The sequence below is a fragment of the Drosophila mauritiana genome, chromosome 3L (genome assembly GCF_004382145.1).
Source record: "Drosophila mauritiana strain mau12 chromosome 3L, ASM438214v1, whole genome shotgun sequence".
Taxonomy (NCBI): domain Eukaryota; kingdom Metazoa; phylum Arthropoda; class Insecta; order Diptera; family Drosophilidae; genus Drosophila; species Drosophila mauritiana.
In genome coordinates, this window is record NC_046669.1 from 6,965,422 (window position 1) to 6,985,870 (window position 20,449).

Consider the following 20,449-nt stretch of genomic DNA (forward strand, 5'->3'; position numbering starts at 1 on the left):
ACTAAACGGGATTACAAATACTGGATAACTGGATTACTGTACTCGAAGGACTCGAGTTCCTCATTGTTTTTACCATTGACCAGCAGGGCCTGCGAGTTCTCCACCTCGGCGGCGGAATTGCGCACCACACAGGAATAGTTGCCGGTGTGGTCACTGCCCAGATTCTCGATGACCAGGATGCTGTTGTACTGGTCCACCTGCTTCACGGACATGTGCTGGGTGGGATCGATGGGGCGGCCGTCCTTGCGCCAGTTGATGGTCAGCGGGAGATCGCCCTTCACCACCGAACAGGTGAGCGAGGCCCGATCGCCCATGTTCAGCTGCAGGATGTTCGTTTGGAAGGGACTGAGCTTCGGCGGCACTGGAAGGGATCAGCCAAGGATTGATGAGCCAAAAGGGAAGCAAAAGGAGCACACAGTGACCGGTTGAAAAGGTTGCGATTTATGAAAATTTAATCAGCACGGCGCCTCATTAGGGCGCGAATTCATTAACATTAGCACTAATGAAAAAACGGGGTCCAGTTCGTCCTTGCTCTCCTTCAGCTTCCTTTTTTCATACCATTTTTTTTTTTCAATTTACCAACTTTTAAGCTTAGATTATTGCGCATATTTAATTAGAGCAGAAGCAAAAAGTACATGTACCCGGCTGAAAGCCAAAACAAAACAAAATTAAGCAGAATCAAAAAAAAAAAAAGGAAGTGGAAAATAAATGCAAAAAGGTTGGCAAAAAGGAACAACTCGAAGCGCCATAGGAAACTACTTAGTTTGCTGTTAATAATTAAAATGCAATTTTCACTTCGTTTCGTAGCCCGCTGCTTGATGTCATCGTTCGGGGGAAAAGAGCTGTGAAAGAAACCAACCTCGACCTCCTCTTGTTTATCTATTTCACTGTGTTTTCATGTTCACTTTTTTCCCCGGCCTTTCTTTGGTTTGGTATTTTCAGTTTTTCAGTTTTTTCGGCTTCTCCTGTCACATACTAACCTATGACCGTCACCTCGCCACTCCGCCGGGCACTGTGACCCTGTTTGTTCCTCGCCCAGCACGTATACACGCCGGAATCGGAGTTCTTCTGCACGGGACTGATGGTCAGCGAGCCGTCCGGCTGGACACGTTGCCGTATGTCATCCGGCAGCTCCCGTCCTCCGCGCTCCCAGTGGATCTCCTCGATGGGATAGCCGGCCACCGGGCACTTCAGATTCAATGTCTCGCCGGAGACGGCAGTTACCTTCGGAATCAGTCGAATGTATGGAAGACCTGTCACGGAATTGAAAATGGGTGAAAAAAAAGGCGTCAGCTGGTGAGTTAGTTCTGAGTTGGGGATATGGTGCTTTTGGGGGAATGTAAATGCTTAATAGATTTGCGCGTACGTTGCTTTTTTAATAATGCAGTAAACAACGACACATACAGCGGCAAAGAACTGGTGCCACAAAGAGCAGTTGCACTGAGAGGAAATATCAACAAAAAGAACACAACTATCTTTTACATATGATATTTAATGATTTGGTTAATTCTAAAGAACGCGCTATTGTTTGAAGTCAATTAAAGATACTACATTTAAGTATATTGTATCGCTTTATGCTCAAAACCAATAGCTTTTGATATCCCTACGAATCGTAACTCTTTTTCTCTGTGCAGACAACGGGAAGCGGAGCACAATGTAATATGCATATCCTGGCTGGATTCGTCCTGTCTCCAGCGCCCTCCGCCAAAACACTTTTCGGGAACGTGGAAGGAAATAATGCAGCAACTGTCGGTCGGTGGAGGCAGCAGCAGCCGCTGAAGGAGCAGCTCCTCCGGTTGCCTTGTGGGCTCAGTTTTTCTTCCATTTTTTTTTCTGCGGAATATGCATAATTCCCGAGCACGTCATACGTGGTCTCTGTGTGTGTTTTTTTATCGGGGTGGAGTGGATGGGGATTTTTGTAATCACCGCCATTACCAAGTCGCGCAATCAGCGACATCGCCGAGCTTTAAACTAAATGATGATGGTAGTGGAAGTGGGATTCATTTGCTCCTTTTTCGAGCTCCGGCGGCAAACAATGTTTGCAGGGTATGCGGAAATTGTCAAAGGAGTCGAAAGGACGAGAGGTATGAACAGGTACTTCTGACATACTTTCTTTTACATTCATTTGATTATCATACCAAATCACTGGGGTCTTAAACTTTCGTCCAAGGATAAGCCATACCCAAGTTTATTTGATTTGAGTGATAAATGTCGAACGGGGATAGCTGAGTGCTGAGGGTTGTTTTCCCTCGATTTTCTTCATTTTCTTTTCTGTTCGAGCCAGCAGAGCATCGTTTAGTCGAGAAAGGATTTTTCGTGAATTTACTTGACTTTATTTTTCAACTTTTTCACTGCAAAACTTTGTAAACATGGCGCAGTTTTTGCCGCCGCTGTCGTTTTGTGTTTGCACTCCTGCTCCTGCTTCTTTCTCGCTGGCAACGCCATTTTGTTTGCCTGGCGACACAAAAATATTTGATTTCTTGCAAAAACAAGGCAGATGGTGCGCGTGCTGCTGGGAACCGGCACTGGAAAATGGGTGGATTTTTGGGTGGACTGTTTCCTCGTCCTGTCGAGGGAACTTTGTGCTGGGGGAAAGCACTGCAACCAGCCGAGAGCCATGTTCAACAGAAGTGTGCGCCTCGAACAACACTTCACTGCTGCAAAGGCACAAAAGTAAACTTCCTGGAGGAGGACATGGGGACATGGGCCCAAAGGATCTGGCCGGCAAACCAGGCGGGGATGTGGCAATGGTAAGAACATGGCAAACGTGTTGTAAAACAAAATCAAGCAAAAGTAGGCAAATGCCAAAAAGGAAGAGCAGCCAGCCTCGAGCGCGAAGAACGTTTAAGTGCATGTGTAAGTAGCCAACCATATTTGTATATGCACAGGGGAAAATTGTTCAGTAACATATCTTGAATGGCCTTCTAGAATCACCAAGGGACTATAAGAAAGTTAGCTTACTTTCTTCAATATAATGGAATCCAGACTGATAATTATTGTCCCTAATGAATTGGAGTTTCATTATTGTATATTGTTATAAATAACCATGATATACCAGATACTAGATACTAGGATCTATCCTGGCGGATCTCCTCGTGAATTCTAAACCACTTACTAAGCCATTTACATTTTTCCCATATGTGCATCTGTATGTTTGAGTGCATGCCATGGGTGTGAATACAACGTACCATAAATATTCAAGCGCGCCGCATGCTGCACTCGTCCTGCCCGATTCTCCGCGATGCAGGCGTACTCGCCACCATCCTCGACCATGACGTGGCTTATGTTAACATGACTAATTACATCGCCATGCACGGTGATGTATTGTCCGATCATAAATCTGAAACGGCAAAAAGGGATGGTTTTGGATGAGAGCACAAAAAACACATTAATATTTGCTTGGTTGCGATTTTTGCGATGGTTGCACGCGGCGTATGCGCAATGTTTGCCAGCTTGGTGTTCGTTCTACAATTGTTTTCTTGTTTTCGAGCTGCCGCTGCATATTTAAGCGTACCACACACCCATACACAACCAAAAACATTGACGCACACACACACACACACCGCTGCACACTCATCAGCTAGGCACACTTCAAAAATGCAGCCTGACCCAAATCCCTTTTGACTGCAGGCTTCATTTTGTTTTTGTCGTATTTTTGCGCTAGTTTTTTTTCGACTCTTTTTTTAAACATTAGTTTTTTTCTATGCCACATTTAGTCGTAATGAAGGCTGTCAGTCGAGCTGTCGGGGCTTAGCATAGTTTCCATATTGCTGTCAATGTCATGTGCCACGCCCACGAATGCGAATACGACATACACTTAATGCCAGGCCGTTACGCCACGACTCGAATAATGAGGGGAAAAAAGGATTTCACAAGGCGCTCAAGTTGGCATTAAGTTCTGCGTTTGTTCCATTGTTTGCCACGCTTTCTTATTGGCACAGACGCATTAATTACAGGCAACATTGTTACGCATACGCCATGTGGCACTCGCACAATCGGCTTTTGCGGCATCTTACAGCGTTGTGAATGTATGTGTACGATTGTATGAGTGTTGGGGATATGCGGGGATTGCGATCTAAGCCAGCACACCACCCGCCGGCTCATTAGTTTGTGGCCCGGCTCGGTGGCAACTTTTCAATTGGCATTACGGCCGCAGTTGGAAGTTGGAGCCAGAGTTGTAGTTGAAGTTGGAGTCGGAGAACAATAATGGCGGAGGCAAAGTAATTACAATTTTAATTAACTTTTGCAGCAGCCGCATCCTGTGGCTAAAGGGGATTCAACGACGTGGCTTGGGGCTTATGAATGCATAAGCCAGGCGCGAGGAGCTCTGATTTCCCCAGAAAGTGTGGCCAAGTCAAGCCGAAAAATCTTTATGGAGTGTGCCCAGGCCAGAAAAAAAAAACAGTAGCAACTGTAGTTAAATGAAAATGAAGCTGGCTGTAGAAACATACAGTCGCATTCGGAAGGGAGACACTCAGTCGTTGGCTGCAGCACTTGTGAGCAATGAAAACAATGGCGAGGACCGAGTTGCAACAAAGTCGCACACATCCGCATCCTCATCCGCACAACGCCGGCTTAAGCGGCATTGCAGAAGTTTAACGGTGTGTGTTTGAGTGTGTGTGTGCTCGCCAGTGTGTGGAGCGTAAAACGCTTTGGCTGCAACAATATAAACCTAATAGCTTGGCGCGGCTTTTGTGTGCTGTTTTAGCTGATTGCCGTGTGAGTGCCCGGCTCAGTGGGTGGCTTAATTCCAGCCAGCCGAAAAAAGGGGCGGCAGGAATAAGAATTTCACTGGGTGCCACTTGCAGCTTGGCCCCGGCCACACTTTCAAGTGGCAGAAGCGAAAAGTTTCGTGGCAAAAGTTTATGGAAAATTATGAATTTCAATTTGGCCGAATCGAGTTTGCACTTGGATTGCAATCAGGTTAGTTTGCAGGCACAGCTTAAGGGATCATATAAAGGCATAAGGGTGGACCTTCATCCGATTAGTAGCATTTAAACGAAAATATTTAACACAGAGTTCACTTTAGTTCACATGGCTTTGTGTCGCTCAAAAAGCGTTCCTGCTGCAGCTTAAGCGCTTTCTCATTTAGGCCAAAATTACACATATTTCCATAACGCCTGCAGTTGTAGACAAACGCATCACGCACACACGCCTCCGTCGGCGTCTTAGCAGCTCCGCAGGAAAAGCTGAGGAAATCTGGGGGGAAAATCTAAGGAAAAGCGGAGGAAAAGCTGGGGGAAGACCTGCCTGCTCAACTGCCTTAGCCCGAGTTTCTCGTACCGCCGCAGACAAACTTTTGAAAATGGCGTAAAATGAGCGTTTGAGTGTTGCGTTACCTCGTGCGCGCAATCATTTAATTTCCGCCTCGAGGCGTCTGCCCCCCATCCAGCACCTACCACCGCACCCCGCCCCCACGCTTTTCCGGCCATTTCCCAGCACTTCCACCGACATGCCTGTTTGCCTGTCTGTCTGCCACTTCAACTGGTGTGTGTGTGTGTGTGTGTTTGTGTTTGTGTGTCTGTGTATTAAATAAATACACTTACCAAGTTGATATACCTTTAAACCGAATAATGTAAACCACTTAAAACTCGGCAATAACAACGCAAACAGCAAGAGAATTTGTGCTGCATTGCGAAGGATGCTGCTGCTTCCTGGCAAATTAGGTTGCCAGCGACGCCAGGATAACGCCAGCGGGTATTATGTGTCAAAATTGTGTTGCTCAGATAACTTTTAAATTAAGGCCATCGGCGTCTGCATGTCCGCACAAGTTTCCGAAAGCAAATTTTCACACCGACCACATAACACACAAATTTTTGTAATCAATTTTGCCTTGTGGTCAAGCCATCTTCCTGCTCCTTCTCTGCCCGAGCCAAGTGGCCAGGACCAAGAGGAGCCAAGCCACTTGAGCAAACCAAATGCATGGCAATGTCCTCGACAGCTCCAAGTTGCAGCTTCAAGTGCTTTACATGCATAAAATCGAGTCACATTTTTTATGATCTTTTAAATGGTTTCAGACTAATGGAGCCATCTGTCTATCGGTTTATGTAAAGGATATTCATAATATAAATAAATTAAGCTCAAGCTTTCCAGAACTTTAACCGAAAATACTATCCATAAATATATCTCATAAATAACAAAACTAAAAGGTATCCTGAAAGCGAATCATTTTCTGGCAAAAACCCGCAACCTATCAAGTTGATGGGATTTCGTCTCCTGCGTTCGACATATTGCTTAAGTTTTAATTAAAATATAACACAGCTGGGCGACGCAGGACAACAATCAGGACACGGTTGCCTTAGTTTCCCTTTTCTACACCATTCTACAGCTTTCCACCGAGAATGGAATTTCGGAAAAGCGAGGAGTGCAAATAAACCGCTGCTGATTTTCATGATGCTGCTGGTATTTTTTAATCAACAAGAGAAGTCAACAGAAGTTTGACTTGCAAATCATTACAGACGTAACTCAAACAATTAGTGGCAGCTGCCAACGAACTGCAAATGAAGCAGGGGACTGCCGCAAAAAAATACGAAATACAAAATAAAAGGAAGGGTTTTTTTCGAGCAGGTAAGGGACTGAGATAAAAGCCAAATGAATGGCAACTGACAATGTCGCCGACCGAATTGCCAATCAATCGATTCGCTGCTGCATTTTATTTGCTTGCAAACGAATGGAGGCAACCAACTATTTGTCAAGTCTGGACTTCGATTTTATTCGGCCAATGCAAATGTCAATGTCATTAAAGAGATTCAATTCAATTGGCAGCGGGCCAGCTAAAAATGCAATTAAATGCGTAAGGTTTTGGTCGGCGAGCGGCCGCTTAATTAACAAATAGAAAGGCAAAGTACGGAACCTTGGACCAGACACAGCAAACACGGATACACACATACACCTATACAGATTCAGTACCAGATTCAGATACAGATACACTTACAGTCGCCGGAACAGGAGTGAATGAACGCTGGAGCAGACGAGGCCGACCCAAACCACCCACCTTTGTAGGCGCGGCAGCCACTTTCTATATGTGTGTATATGTTTTTCTATATATTCGTGGGGCAATGTTTTTGAAAGGAAAGCGCAGGCAGCAGCAAAAAAAAAATACAGAAAATGAGAAAAAAGTTATGGAGGGAAAAGCAAAAGGCAAACAAACGCACACAACGAGTGCAATAAATGCAACCGCAGCCACAGTCGGGAGCCGCAGTTGGGATACATTTTTGCTGGGCGCCCGCAGCGCCGCCTCTGCCGTTGCCATTGCCAAGCCCATCTCGGAAACCCCAACCCACTTGCAGCCCCCCTTTGAAGCTCCTACTATGCCCCCATTTCGCCCCTTTTCAACAAGTTCAATTACCTTCCGTTTGATGGCAGCGGAAATCCGTCCAGTGTCCATGAAATTTGCGGCGTAGGATTGCCGGCAGCGGAGCACTTGAGGCTCACAGCTGGTCCTGGCTGCAGGGTCTGCTCGATAAAGCTGTAGAGGAGCACGGGCGGCGCATCTGGGGAACAGAATGTGGTGGCAAGAGGTCACATTAATAATTTAACCATAAGCTGGTCCAATCCAGGAGGGGGATTAGATGCTCTAATACATAAAGGATTCCAAAGTGGGGAATAGAACTGTTTGTAAGTCGGAGAAGGAATTAAAATAAGCGGCTTACAATAAAATGGGAATATTAATAGCAATTCTAGATATTAAAGATTTTACTTTACAATAAAGCTGAAGTTTGACTCTTTAAGTTTACAAATCATAAGTTAATACTTCTGTTTCCCCACTAATATTTAGCATTTGCTCCTAGAGTTTAGATGGACTCACCTCCCAGTTGCAGCTCGGCGGTGGCCTGAAACGTATCACCCTCGGGCCGTCGTACCACGCACTGATACATGCCGCGGTTTTCGCGACTCACGCGTGGCACTACCAGGGTGTCCTCGACGCGGCCCGAGGAGGGCAGCTGGCGGCCGTCCTTGTACCACAGGATGTTCTGCATGCCCACGGGACTGCCGTTGCTGGTGACCAGGCACCGGAACTCCGCGGTGCCGCCCATGTGAACGCTGAGAACGTTCGGTGAGATTTCCACTTGGATGGGCGTGGCCACCGTGAGCCGGAGCTCGGCACTAGCCTCGCCGCCCACATTGCCGGCCGTGCACTTGTAGACGCCGGAATCCTCGCCAGTCACAGCCTCGATGGCCAGGATGGGGCCGAGCAGTCGGACACGAGGACCACTCAGCACGGGCAGGGGTCCGGCTCCATTGTGGGTGAACCAGCTGCGTTGGAGGGGCGTGGAAAAATGAAAAGATTTATGTGGATCAGACTATTGTAAATCGACTCCATTAATCGCGATTTTCAATTGGTAGATTTTCAAAAAGCGAACGAACAGAGCAACTGTGGTTATTGCAATCTATTCCATTATTCAGGGCAGTCAGAGGAGCAATCGTTATGCCACTACAAATATAAATTACATCTAAAAACTACACTAGAGTAAACTAGTTCCGTGCAGAGTAACAAATTTTGTTTAAAAATAATAGATCACTATTTAATTTTAATGATATATAATGTTGAAAGTGAATTATGCCAATATCAAGTGAGAAACATTTGTGCAAAGTGCATTTTAGATTTATAATTGAATATTTCGCTTTGTAATTTGAGCTTAGAATGCTCAGAATGAGACAGACTAAAATTAATGGTGTTGAGCTCTTGGACAATTGCAGTCCATTTATCATGGAGCATCTGGTTGCCCCAGAACAAATCTAGCATCTGATGGCTGCCAAAGTTTGTGAAAATATTGAAAGGGTATTTCAAATGGAACTATCCGAGAACGAAACAAAGTTCAAGGCCTGATGGAATGACTACCTTTGGCATTCTTTATCCTTTTTTTTTTCCCCCCATCCCCTGCTGTCTGTGTTGGTGGTGCCTTTGTTTAATGTTGCATTAATCCTTTGCCTCGCTCATTATCCCTCTTCTCGAAGGACCTCGTCCCGCTCTGCCGTATTAATTATGAAATGGCTACAATATTTTCCCCTTTGCACAGCAATCTATCTATACGAGTGTACGTAGGTGCCCCACCATGCTGTCGCTTATAGATTCTTTTGTTTTCTGTCATCAGGCTGACATTGTGCCTGTTTCCACCTACCCCCACCAAACCATCGGATCTTACATTACTTGTCTGCTTATCAAAGCGTAATTATGGCCACATATACGTGCTCTGTTCTCGATGTGGCAGCAGAGTTTTTTTTTTTTCATCCCGACTACATTCACATCATTACCTAGGCCATTGTTTTGCCGAGCAAGGGTGTGTGTTACGTTGCATTGCACATACGACCCATCGGCTGTCGAGAAAGTTAACTAACGCTTTTAGCTCACATTTCAATTAAGGCCACACATTACCAACTCTTTAGACACATTTTACAAAATAATATGCACGTCAGCTAACAGTCTCCGCATCTCTCCTATTCTGACTCCTGGAGCGGTTGTTTATTTATTTGGCTGGCAAACTAAATGCCCTGGCCGCACACTTTAGATGTATGCGTTCCAATTAACTCGCACCACCATGGCATAACTGGTTTTGCACAGGGGAAAATCTATACCTATTATAAATATATGAAAATCTAAAAAATCGTACAGAGAAGTATAATAAATACTTCATGATGAGCTTTAAATTTGATTGGCATGTCTAAATGTTACACATATATCCTTGAATATATAAATAAATTTTATATTTAAAAAGAATAATATACTATTGTAGATTTAACATCAAACCAATTCCATTAATCAACACATATGAAAAACTTTCGCTACTTCAAGGACACTCAGTTAAGATCCTGATAGTTTTCCCCAGTGCACTAATAACTGAGAACCCAGCGTTATAGCGTTTGTGCGGCCAGGACCTGTCAACGTCAAAAGTTTCGCCAGAAATGTGTGCTAAAGCTCTCAGCGACCGAATGAGTGAGTGAGTGTGAGTGTGGGGTGGGGGGAGGAGTCCTTTGGGAAGTGGGAGTGGGCGGATGCCAGTGGATGGCATCGATTTGCGGCACCTATACCTATACACACCTGTATTCGGGCGAAGGACAGCCCTGGGCGACGCACAGGAGCACCGCGCCCTCGTCCTGCGACACCTGCACATGAGCCGTGTGCTCCACCACGCTCGGCGAAATGATGCCGCGATGCGCTGCGGCGAGAGATGATAGAGATGATGGAGATATATGTGGCATTGGTGCGGACCTGGAATCGGGGTTTTTGGGGCTTTGGCCATGGGCCTGGGCCTGGGCCTGGGTATACTCACAATTAATACGCAGTCGGGTGGGTGAACTGACGACCACCTGGCGGGTGAGGCGGTGCATGCTGCGGCAGCGGAAGGACTGCGACTCATCGCTCTCCTGCAGATTGTGGATGAGCAGCTCGCCGGTGGGCAGCAAGTGGAATTTGCCATCTGGTGGAAAGGAAATACAAGAAAAAGCTATGAGTGCACTTCCCTACGATGAACTGTTGCCAGAACTCAACTCAAAAGCCAAGCAAGTATACACATAAAAGAGAAGGGTTAAAGTTCCACTAGAAGTTAAGCCAAGAAGCAGAAAAAAATATATACTTGAAGTTAAAACTTGGATATAAAAAAGAGATTCTCAGTCTCTGCATTGGCAGTCCTGCTGACAGGATTAATCAAGATGGATGCCTCCATTCTGTCGCACGGTTCTGATTTAAATCTTCTGCCAGACACTCTTGACCTTTCCGGATAGTTTACTCGCCACAAAAGCCGGTGGAATTTCGAAAAATAGGGGGGACACGCTCTTTGTAATATAGACAACCGGGAACGCCAGCTCTTTGTGGAGTGGGTTAAGGCAAGCCAAAAGCTCGTCTCAAATTGCTAAAGGACAATGTTAATTATGCACCAAAGGACCAAAAGGAGACTGAAAACTGAGGGGCAGGTGCGGACGCAAATGGCAGTTAAGCAGGCAAACATGTGAGGCAAATACTGCAAACAAACAATGCACTTTGTTGGCTTGTCGCAGGGATGCAGAACAGAACCGAGCTGAGCTCCTCTTCATTTCGTTTCCTTTCGGTTTCTGGCAGAAGGACGACAGAGGTAACTTACCGCCTTGCAACGAGGGATAGATGTAGATAGCGGGTTCATGAACCCACGAGACCACTCGTACCAATTCCTTGACGAACGTGGGCACCACGCAGCGCAGAATGGCGGTGCATCCCCTTGCGGCAGATAGCACCTCCACGTCCACTTTGTAGGCCTGGGCCACAACTGCAGCGGAGTATGAAAAAAATATATATATATTATATAATGCTGCCACGCCCACACATCGCACTGTCGCCACTCACCCGCCCTCACTTGCACGTCCCGCGATACGATGCGACCCACCGAATTGCTGGCAATGCAGCGATAGATCGTGTTGTGCACATCCTGGTGGTAGGCCGCCGCGGCGAATGGCATCAGGACGAGCGTACCGTTCCGCAGGACACGCCGCACCCCATGGATCTCGGTCACCGCCGAGCCATCCGCGTGCACCCAGTCGACCGTCGGCTGCGGACTTCCGGAGGCCGAGCAGTCCAGCCAGCCGCCGGAGGAGTTCGAGAACTCCACCCGACCGGGTGGCTCCATCACGAATCCGGGACCGCGCAGGTGGGCTTCGAACGGTTCACTGCAGGTGTTATCTGGAAAGCAGAAGGTTATTGTTAAAAAGAGTTAAATAGTAATTATTTTAATAGCATCAAAATAGAAATATTGTTGAAATTTGTACTTTAAACCTTTATCTTTAAAAGCATGATAAATGGAATTGAATTCCTTGCCAAGGACCGAAAAACCCTTTAAGGATAAATGAATTCAGCAATGGCTGCTCTAGATTTTCAGCTGAATAAATGCATTTATGATCGTAAAACATTTTACTACCCCATACATCATTTACAAGCCGCATAAAAATGCAGGAAAATAATCCCCAATCATGCATTAAAATTGTGAGCTGGCGTAAACAAAAGCAATAATCCCGGGGAGATATCAAAAATTCATAAAGGGCCGCTGGCCTTCTCGGGTGCGCAAATCCCTTGAGACCTTTTTGCACTTTAATAAGCATTTTACATTTTTTATAATGCCCAGCCATTGTCGCATTCGAAAGTCGGGGGTTTCCTTACATCGGAGAGCTCCTTTTGCGAGCAAACAGATTTAGCCTTATCCCAAATTAGAATAACACTTTTGGTCTTTAGATCGGGCTGCTCTTCTAGATGTTCCCAATGGCCCCCAGACCCAAATACATATATATATATATATATATATATCTATATATCTGCATGTATATGTATATTTCTCCAAATTGACATTTCGCTTCATATTCCACATGAATGCGCCTCGGCTGTCTGTCTGCCACCGAAGCGGGCATCTTTCCCTGCGGCGCTGTGCAAATCCTTGCAACTCGTTCAATCTATCCCAGCATTCGTCCTGCCCGGGACTTCAGGACACCAGGACTCCCGATCCGTCCGCCCTCGTCCCTAGAAGTCATTGTGTCTGCAATTAGAGTTGTTTTTGTTGGTTTTGTTTTTCCCCATTTATTCCCCCTTTTATTTTTTTTCTTTTTTTTTTTTGCCTTTCTGTGTTTTGTTCTTTTTGGCTTTGTACGCTTTTTGTTGTGCCTGGCCAGGCGCTTTTTGTTTTACGCTCGACAGCATGGATTTTTATGTAACTGCTTTCTGGTTTCGCCTCCGTCTGTCTCATCGCCTCGTTTCGCTTTTCCCCGCTGATTTCATGGCTTTCCATTGCTTCTCCAGCGGCCAGGATCACACGCAAAAAAATGGACTTAAATCGATCTTTAGTTTTATCAAAATATCTAGCAAAGAATCATCACCAAACTATATTAAGCACACTAAATTTATGCAATAATCAAACATGCTTTTAAATTACTGATTTAATGCATAAAATTACTATTTGATTCAGATGAGAATGGAATCCGTGTCATATGTCAGCAATGATTGACTTAAATTTTATTTGACTTAAATTTATTTTCCACTGTGCAATCATGGCTCCTGGACCAGGATGCGGATAAGGACGAGGCCTCTGCCAGGCCATAAAATTATTGCAAGTATGTCTTGAGGATGCTTGGCACTCGTTTCTCATTTTTTCAGCTTTTCGGTTGGAAAGGGTATGTTTTACGAGTTTTGTGCCTTTGAGCAGGATCCCATGTGTGTAAGTATGTGCTGCATATGTGTATGTGTGTGTGTGGCCTGGTGCATGTGTACATCCACTTGTAGGGGTTTTATTCTTTCCTGCGAAAACAAAAAGTCCACCCTATCCGTACTCCTATGCGTGTGCTCTTCCTGAACGTCCTGCATGTATGCATGTGTGGGTGAGCTTCATGCCGACTCGAACTCTTGTTTTTCTTGCCTTCCGGCCTATTCCAATGCTCCAATGGCAAAATCGAAAAAAAACTTCATTCAAGGCATTTCACCAAGGTATTACGTTCAAATTTGAAAAAAGATTGATGAATTTTTAAAAATTTTCCAAGAAAAGCTTTAGGAAATTTAACGATTTCAACATAGTTTTCTAAAAATAATATCTTTTAAAAATAAAATTATTTTAAATTTTATTAAGACTATGCACGTTTAAAACTTTATTAGGTGTACTACGTTTTTAATTTAATTTATTTTTGCTTGCTTGCTTGCAGATTTCCGGTTATCCAGATAATATGCTAGTATGGTAATTTGCCAATGCTATTATCTTCACATTTACATAGTCGATACCAATTCCATCACCATTGTGTTGTCACAATTGAGTGTTTCCCAATCAATTGAGACCGGATTTTTTGGTCAATGGAAAAGCGCTGTCTACATTTTCCACAAATTTCTTTCCCAAATTGTTTTCCCAGCTTGGTTTTCTGCAACACCTGCAGCACTCTACATGCGACTCCATGTGCAACTGGCCCCCGGGCCCCGCCCACTTTTCCCAGCACCGCCCCCGCTTCCGCCCTGCACCTTACTCCCCCCAAAAAAAAACCTTTTTTCCTTTGGCTCGCATTTCCGCTCGTTTTGTGTCGTACATTTCACATTTCACTCCGTTCACTCCGAATGTGTTTCCCATCCACTTGTTCGAGTCTTGAGGGGTTACTTTGCCGAGCTTCTCAGACATTATTTTCCCTGTGTGTCTGTGTGCGTTTTTTTTTTACAGCTTTTTTCCTGCTCCTCAAAATATATATATATGTATATATTTTTTTTCTGTTTGGATTATGCCCTTTTGGCACTTTTCGAAATTATTTCGTTGCCTCCAGGCGGGCGGCTGTGATGCATGTTGTGTGGCTGCAATGTGTCTGCACTCGGCTGGCAATGCAGTGGTAATATTTCTAATGGGCCCCGATCCGAGGGACAGCCCAAGTCACCCATTAAAGCCACACAAAAAAATATGGAATGCTATATCTATAGAGGACTTTAAGACCACAGAAATTCTAGGGGCTCCGACGGAAATGGGCGACGAACCTTGTAAGCAATCAGCTCGAAAAGTACAGGAAATTCAATTTTTATGCGCAAAAAACAAGCGGCAGGAAGGCGTGACCCAAACACCCAAAGATATCGGACTCAATATTGCTTGGCCAAAAAGGAAAGAAAAAACGAAGAAGGTAAAGGAAAACTTGAAAGAAGTTAAAACGTTTACAGACCAACGCGCCGCCCAACAACAAAACGGCCACGAAACGAATAATAATTGTAAATAACTTGATTTTCCTGCTGCCTTGGCCAAAGTCCCAGACCCAGTAAGATGTGCTCCAGTTGGCCTAAAGTGCACGGAGCAGTCGGTTGGCATGGGGGCCAGGACGATTCCAATAAGACGTTCGAAATCTTTTGTTGGCCGAATTGTTTTGCACAACGAGAGCAACAAATAAAATCGAATACATTGGGAAGTTGAGATTGAATTTGGAAAAAATCTAGCGGTTCACTTGGAACTTTAATATTGATGCTTAAAGTGTTTGGTCTCTCAATAAAGTTTGGAATATAGATAATAGGGCATAGATAAAGAGCAGATTATAGCAAAACTATACCTAATCCATGACTCTATTAATTTAAATAAATCTCTTAATAAATGTTAAGCATTAGTATAATTTCTAATAAATATTACTAAAAAAATTTCTTAACCCCAATTTAGGTTGCGAAGAACACCTTTAAAGTTAATTCTTGCAAGTTGATTCTAATCATATTTTTACTATATATTAATTTATTATGGTCCCGAAGTTAAAACTTCTGTAGAGGTACATATTTTACTGACAAACCCCAAATTCATTAAACTTTTTTTATGTCAGGCTAAATCATTAATAATGCCAGCAACAGAAACTAAGATTTTCGGTTATAACCGGACTTTCCAAGTTAGATTGCCATCTGGTGAACATTTAATTTAAACTTTATCCCTTGCACTTCATTAATCCTACAACAAATTAAAGCGTTTGTCATAAACGGTTTAAAACATAATCAATCATAGTGTGCGGGAAAACTTTTGCTTTGGCCATAATTTTTCATAATTTTCCCATTTTCTCGAACCGTTTTTCCCCCAGCTCAAATCTAATCGGATTTTCGCCATTGTTGTTGTCGGGTGCTGGTGATTTTATATAACGTATTATATTTTATGATTATCTGCATGAAAATGGAATAACAACACCGAAAAATGTGAGCCATCTCTGACAACGGCGGAGCAAAAAAGTGTGTACGCTTAGACGTTGAGCAACAATTTCATTTGCATATTTTTCATTTGCTCCTGGCTCCATCGAGGGTGCGAATATATACGTTAGTGGGCGAGTATGAAACATGAAATATCCGTGCGGCATTTCGATATTTTTTTATATTTTTATTATTATTTTTTTTTTTTTTTTGGTTAGCGAATAGACATGTAAGCCAGTCACCAACGGATGCCAGAGCTGGGCAATGAAAACTGGAAAATATCAAATTTCCAAAAGAGGTTTACGCCCCGCACTCATGGCTCTTCGGATATGAAAAGGTCGGTGGGTCGATCGAGTGTTCTGCTCCTGACACATTTCATTAGCCTGTCCCGCACACACATTCAAATGCACAGAGAGAAAATATTAGAACGATTGTGACTGTGGTGGAAAACCAATTCAAAAAGCTTTTTGTTAGATTTAGGCACAGACACGGCAAAGGACATGGTTATCCCAATGATATACAACTTTAAAATAATGATTTAGACAAAATATATTTTTATATATTCATATAATAAATTTTAAACGGATATTTTCAGAAAATTTTGACATATTGAACCAGTACCAGTATAATCTGATTTTGCAAAGCTTTTTTTTGAATTTATTCTCTCTGTGTATACACACATATAACGAGTAGATGGGATAGTCGTTTTGTGTGGCATAAATTGACGCCTGGTTTTTATCATAAGGCAATTTCATATTATGCCTGGGCATTTCGGCTTTAGTTTTTCAGGCAATTTTATGGTCTCCGGTCTTCGTCCTGGTACTGGTCCTGGTTGTGACTGCTCCATAAAGAGACCAAGTCATTTGCACTTAGTTCTGGGCGAGCGACACTCGTATATAACATATAAATTATGGCACCTCCTCACACGCATGAATCACCATAAATTCAGGTCTTTCTACGCCACTGAAGATTTTCCTTTGAATGATAATAAACTGAGTAATTGCCCTGACTGAAGATAATTCTTGGCCGACTTTTTTCTCTTTGCCGCCTAAGCCGCCGAGAGTATCCCGCAAAAGCCCCCAAATCCTTTTGTTTTACTCGCAAGTCTTAATAATAAGTTCCGTTTCGGAGGCGTAAGCCGAGTTACGAAAAGGGAAAAATAACACGCCGACAGCTGTTGGGGCTTATGGTTGGAAAATCGCACGCACAGTGCCGGTGCCGGAGAAACAAAAAGCACTAAGCATGGCAATACTTTGCGGCGCGTGCCGAGCGACTTAGGGAAAACCAAGAAGAGGCGCCTAAAATGCCGGCAGGCCGGCTTAAGAGTTTTCCCGGAGAAAAGTTGATGGTGGCACCTACCCAGATTGAGCAGCAGGAGAATCACAAAGAAGCGGCTACTAATCCACATGTTTACCGGCTTCTGTTTTGATTCTGATTTGAATTTCGTTTAAATTTTTGCTTTATTATTTGTTGCCTTTTTTTGATTTGCTGGGTTTTTAGCTGAGCTTTTTTTCAGGATTTTTTTTGTGGGCAGTGAGCTGTACAATTTTGATTTGGCTTTCGCTTTTGAGCGGTTTTACATTGCAGACACTTGACTCCTCTTCTCACATACTTTTGGCACTTTTGTATCTTTCAGATTCTTTCTATTCACTTTGGTGATTTGTGGTTTGGATGATTTGGTGTTTTGTTATGTTTTAGGGGACTGCATGGCCCGGTGCCGGCACACTTTGCTACACGAAAACTAGGCACTCTCCCGCCAGGACAACCGACTGCCAGCAAGGACTCGACTTGACTGCGCGCCGCCGGAACCGAAGTGTTGGCCAAGTTAGGAGCTCTTACACCAAAAAGTAGGGGCACTTTCACACACATACACACACACTCCGCGGCTCTCTTCCACGCTCTCTTCGGCGAGAATTCACCACACGCAGTCACTTTCGGCACTCAGTCCCGATGCATTTTCAATCCAACTTCCGTCTTCCACCAGAGCCGTGCGTATCCTTCGAGCCTCGAACAGCAACTGCCGGATGCGGCGACCACCAGCTCTTTGGTGGCTCAGCAGGCTCTCGTGCTCCCCGACATTTCAGTGGTGCAGTTGGCAGCACCGCCAGTGGCTGCTCTCCGCGCATGCGCACCACCATTTGTTGTCTGTGGTTAGGCACGACCTTTTTGGAGCGCCTTCGAAACAGCTGTGTTTACACTGGACCACTTGGGTGGTGTGGCCACACAGGGAAATGGGTGGATGGGTGGTGGGGCGGTGGTGCGGCCACATGCGTGAGTGCCTAGCTGAATGTTTCAATTATTTCGCCCAGCTCCATCTTGCCTTGGCATAGATTAGGCATCATGAACTCGGCTAGGCTGATGATGACTCTTTCGAAATCGAATGGGAATGGGCTAAGAATCTCATTTACTTTCAATTAATCGGGCATCCCATAAATTTGCTTTCAATTAATAACGCAATTTGTTAGGTTCAACATCGACTTTGCCAGCATAATTTACTTGGCATTATGCATAGCAATTTTACACTTAAGTCCCTTCCTGCCAGCGCATAAATGTTGTCTACTTTTTGGCCATTTCTGCTAATGAGCATCAGGGGAAATTATGGCCAACAAGGTCGGGTCTTTGCTCGTACCAGGAAAAAGTGCCACCACAACAGCGCGTTCAGCCAGCTGCCAAGATTCATTATGTTAAGCGCCAAAATGTGCTATTTCAAGTTTTTAGCACTCAGAGAAAAAACATTAAGATTTAATAACAAAGGTATACTTATTGCTTAGACATTGATTGAAATCGATATTTGAATATAAAAGTTTTGTTGTTAAAAATAATAATGACACAGAAAGATGTTCTTTGATTCAATTTGACAGATACATTTTTTAGAACTTTCCCATTTTTTAAAATTTCAGTGCACTGAATGTGTACATTTGGCGCTGGCCAATTTCTTGTTTTTGGGACGCGTGAGCGCGTAAAAAGCGGCGAATGGGAGCTTTGGATCGGGCTTTGGCCCACATTAGGCGTGCCAAGGACAGTGGATGCTGCAGCCGCCGCCGCAACAAAGGCAGCAACAATAAAACATAAGCCGAAACGTGTTTGCTTGCCAAATTTATTTTGGACCCGTTAGCATTTCCCACGGCAACACCGAATGCCAAACACCAAACAGTCAGGCAGCAAACAACAGACAACAAGCAACAGTAACCATATTCATGAGTCCTGTATGCCATTCAGTCCGTGAGAGTGTGTGTGTATGTGCCAGCGAGTGTGACTTGCATTTGTGAGCGTGACGTTGTCCGTGGTGGTAATGGTAATAGCGTTGCTGTTGGCATTGGTGTTGGTATTGGTATTGGTACTGGTATTGGTACTGGTGTCGCTGCTAATGACAACGGGACCGCGTTGCGCATCAACGAACGACACCAAAAAGTCATTGACTCATTGAGTTTTGTTCCGGTGAGCATTTGTGCATGTATGTGTGCTGTCAGAAGTTGCAGGGCAGACCTTTAGCATACCCTAGTCGCGATATTTATACAAACAGTTTTGGATACTAACTAACTAACTAAATGAGTTTTATGCCTTTTATGCTTGAAGCATATATATAGGCATGGTTTAATATGCCTTTGCATATTGGTGTAAGTAATAGAGGGTATATAAATATTCGATCTTAGACTCCTCACTTTTTTCAACTTTCCGTTTGCCGTCACACTCTTTGGCTCAAGCAGCGTTATCGTGTTTGTTTGTTGGTTGCCTGGTTGGCTGGCTGACAAACTGACAAACTAACAAACTGACAAACTAACAAACTGACGAACTAACAAACTGGCAAAATGGCAAACTGACTGACTGCCAATGCGTGTTGCACACGTTGGCAGCTTTAACCGGAGTAAATGCAGTCAACGGGCAGCAAAAACAACAGCGCTCCGTTATGGCCACTGTTTCATTTTGGCCACTCGCCCCACTCTGTCATCATTAGAGTTGGGTCAGGTGGGGGTTGCAGCTCGTGTTGGTGGATTGGGTACATTGGTGGGCTTGGGTGGATTGGTAGGCCTGCCAGGTGCCTTGGCACTTTCGACCGCTCCCCATGTCCATGCATCGTGCCAAAAGGATACAGGAAAAAGGACTCCCCAGCGGGGCTATAAATTTGGGGGCAGAAAAGTAACTTTCGAGGCTGCTCCTTTAAAATTCTAGTCTATTCAGTTCAGTTGGTCATTCGTTTCTTGGCTCACAATGCAATGGTTGCCAGGCTTTGTTCGGATGCATTCAATGCTCTGGTTCATATCCGATGCTGGCCACTACTGGTCACTGTTGGCCTGTCAACCCACTTCTATAAATCTGCGTAACAATTATGATGCTGGTAAGTTTTAGAATCGATAGGAAGTAGGGGAGTGCACGGAATATAAGTGAAATTTATATGAAGACAACAGAAAATTCAAATAAATTTAAGTCTAGAAATTTTAGTTGAAAACCGGTATATTAATAAGCTATATTTACTTCTTTAATAAATTCATAATATTTAAAGGTATGTACTAATTTGGGATTTCCAGACTAGTCCATCTTGTTCGAGAAACTAGTTAAGAAACTTCCAGAGATTTCAAGATTATGTAATTGAAAGACATCAACAATCATCCTAATACGTGTTCTCTTGGCCATTTGCACATCTTGAAGATTGTTTTGTGCTATCCCAGCTCGATTTCGTATCTTCTTTTGACAGTGCATGCATGCAAAACTATAGATTTGGCTCGCACTACGGCCACAACCATGGGCTATTAACTGTGCCGGCTGGCCATGTCCTCCGACAATTTCTAACAATGCGTTGGCAGCTGGGCAAAAAGGCGGACTTATCTGCAG

At 44.1% G+C, this 20,449-nt stretch overlaps 1 protein-coding gene across 17 annotated transcripts in view; it reads right to left on the reverse strand.

Annotated features, from left to right (window-relative positions):
• The window catches only part of LOC117139688 (Down syndrome cell adhesion molecule-like protein Dscam2), a 30,771-nt gene extending 13,153 nt beyond the window's left edge, over positions 1-17,618 (reverse strand). For 9 of the 17 annotated variants that reach the window (XM_033302191.1, XM_033302181.1, XM_033302177.1 and 6 more), the window contains exons 1-10: positions 16,979-17,618; positions 11,318-11,650; positions 11,079-11,240; positions 10,272-10,418; positions 10,040-10,157; positions 7,808-8,256; positions 7,349-7,493; positions 3,189-3,340; positions 981-1,253; positions 74-361 (exon numbers count right to left, since the gene is read on the reverse strand). In XM_033302191.1, coding sequence (XP_033158082.1) covers positions 74-361; positions 981-1,253; positions 3,189-3,340; positions 7,349-7,493; positions 7,808-8,256; positions 10,040-10,157; positions 10,272-10,418; positions 11,079-11,240; positions 11,318-11,650; positions 16,979-17,027 — 2,116 coding nt within the window. In that variant the 5' untranslated portion in view covers positions 17,028-17,618. The remainder of the gene's footprint in view (positions 1-73; positions 362-980; positions 1,254-3,188; positions 3,341-7,348; positions 7,494-7,807; positions 8,257-10,039; positions 10,158-10,271; positions 10,419-11,078; positions 11,241-11,317; positions 11,651-16,978) is intronic. The other 8 variants (XM_033302192.1, XM_033302182.1, XM_033302178.1 and 5 more) reach the window with 2 other exon arrangements.
• Positions 17,619-20,449: the final 2,831 nt, after the last annotated feature.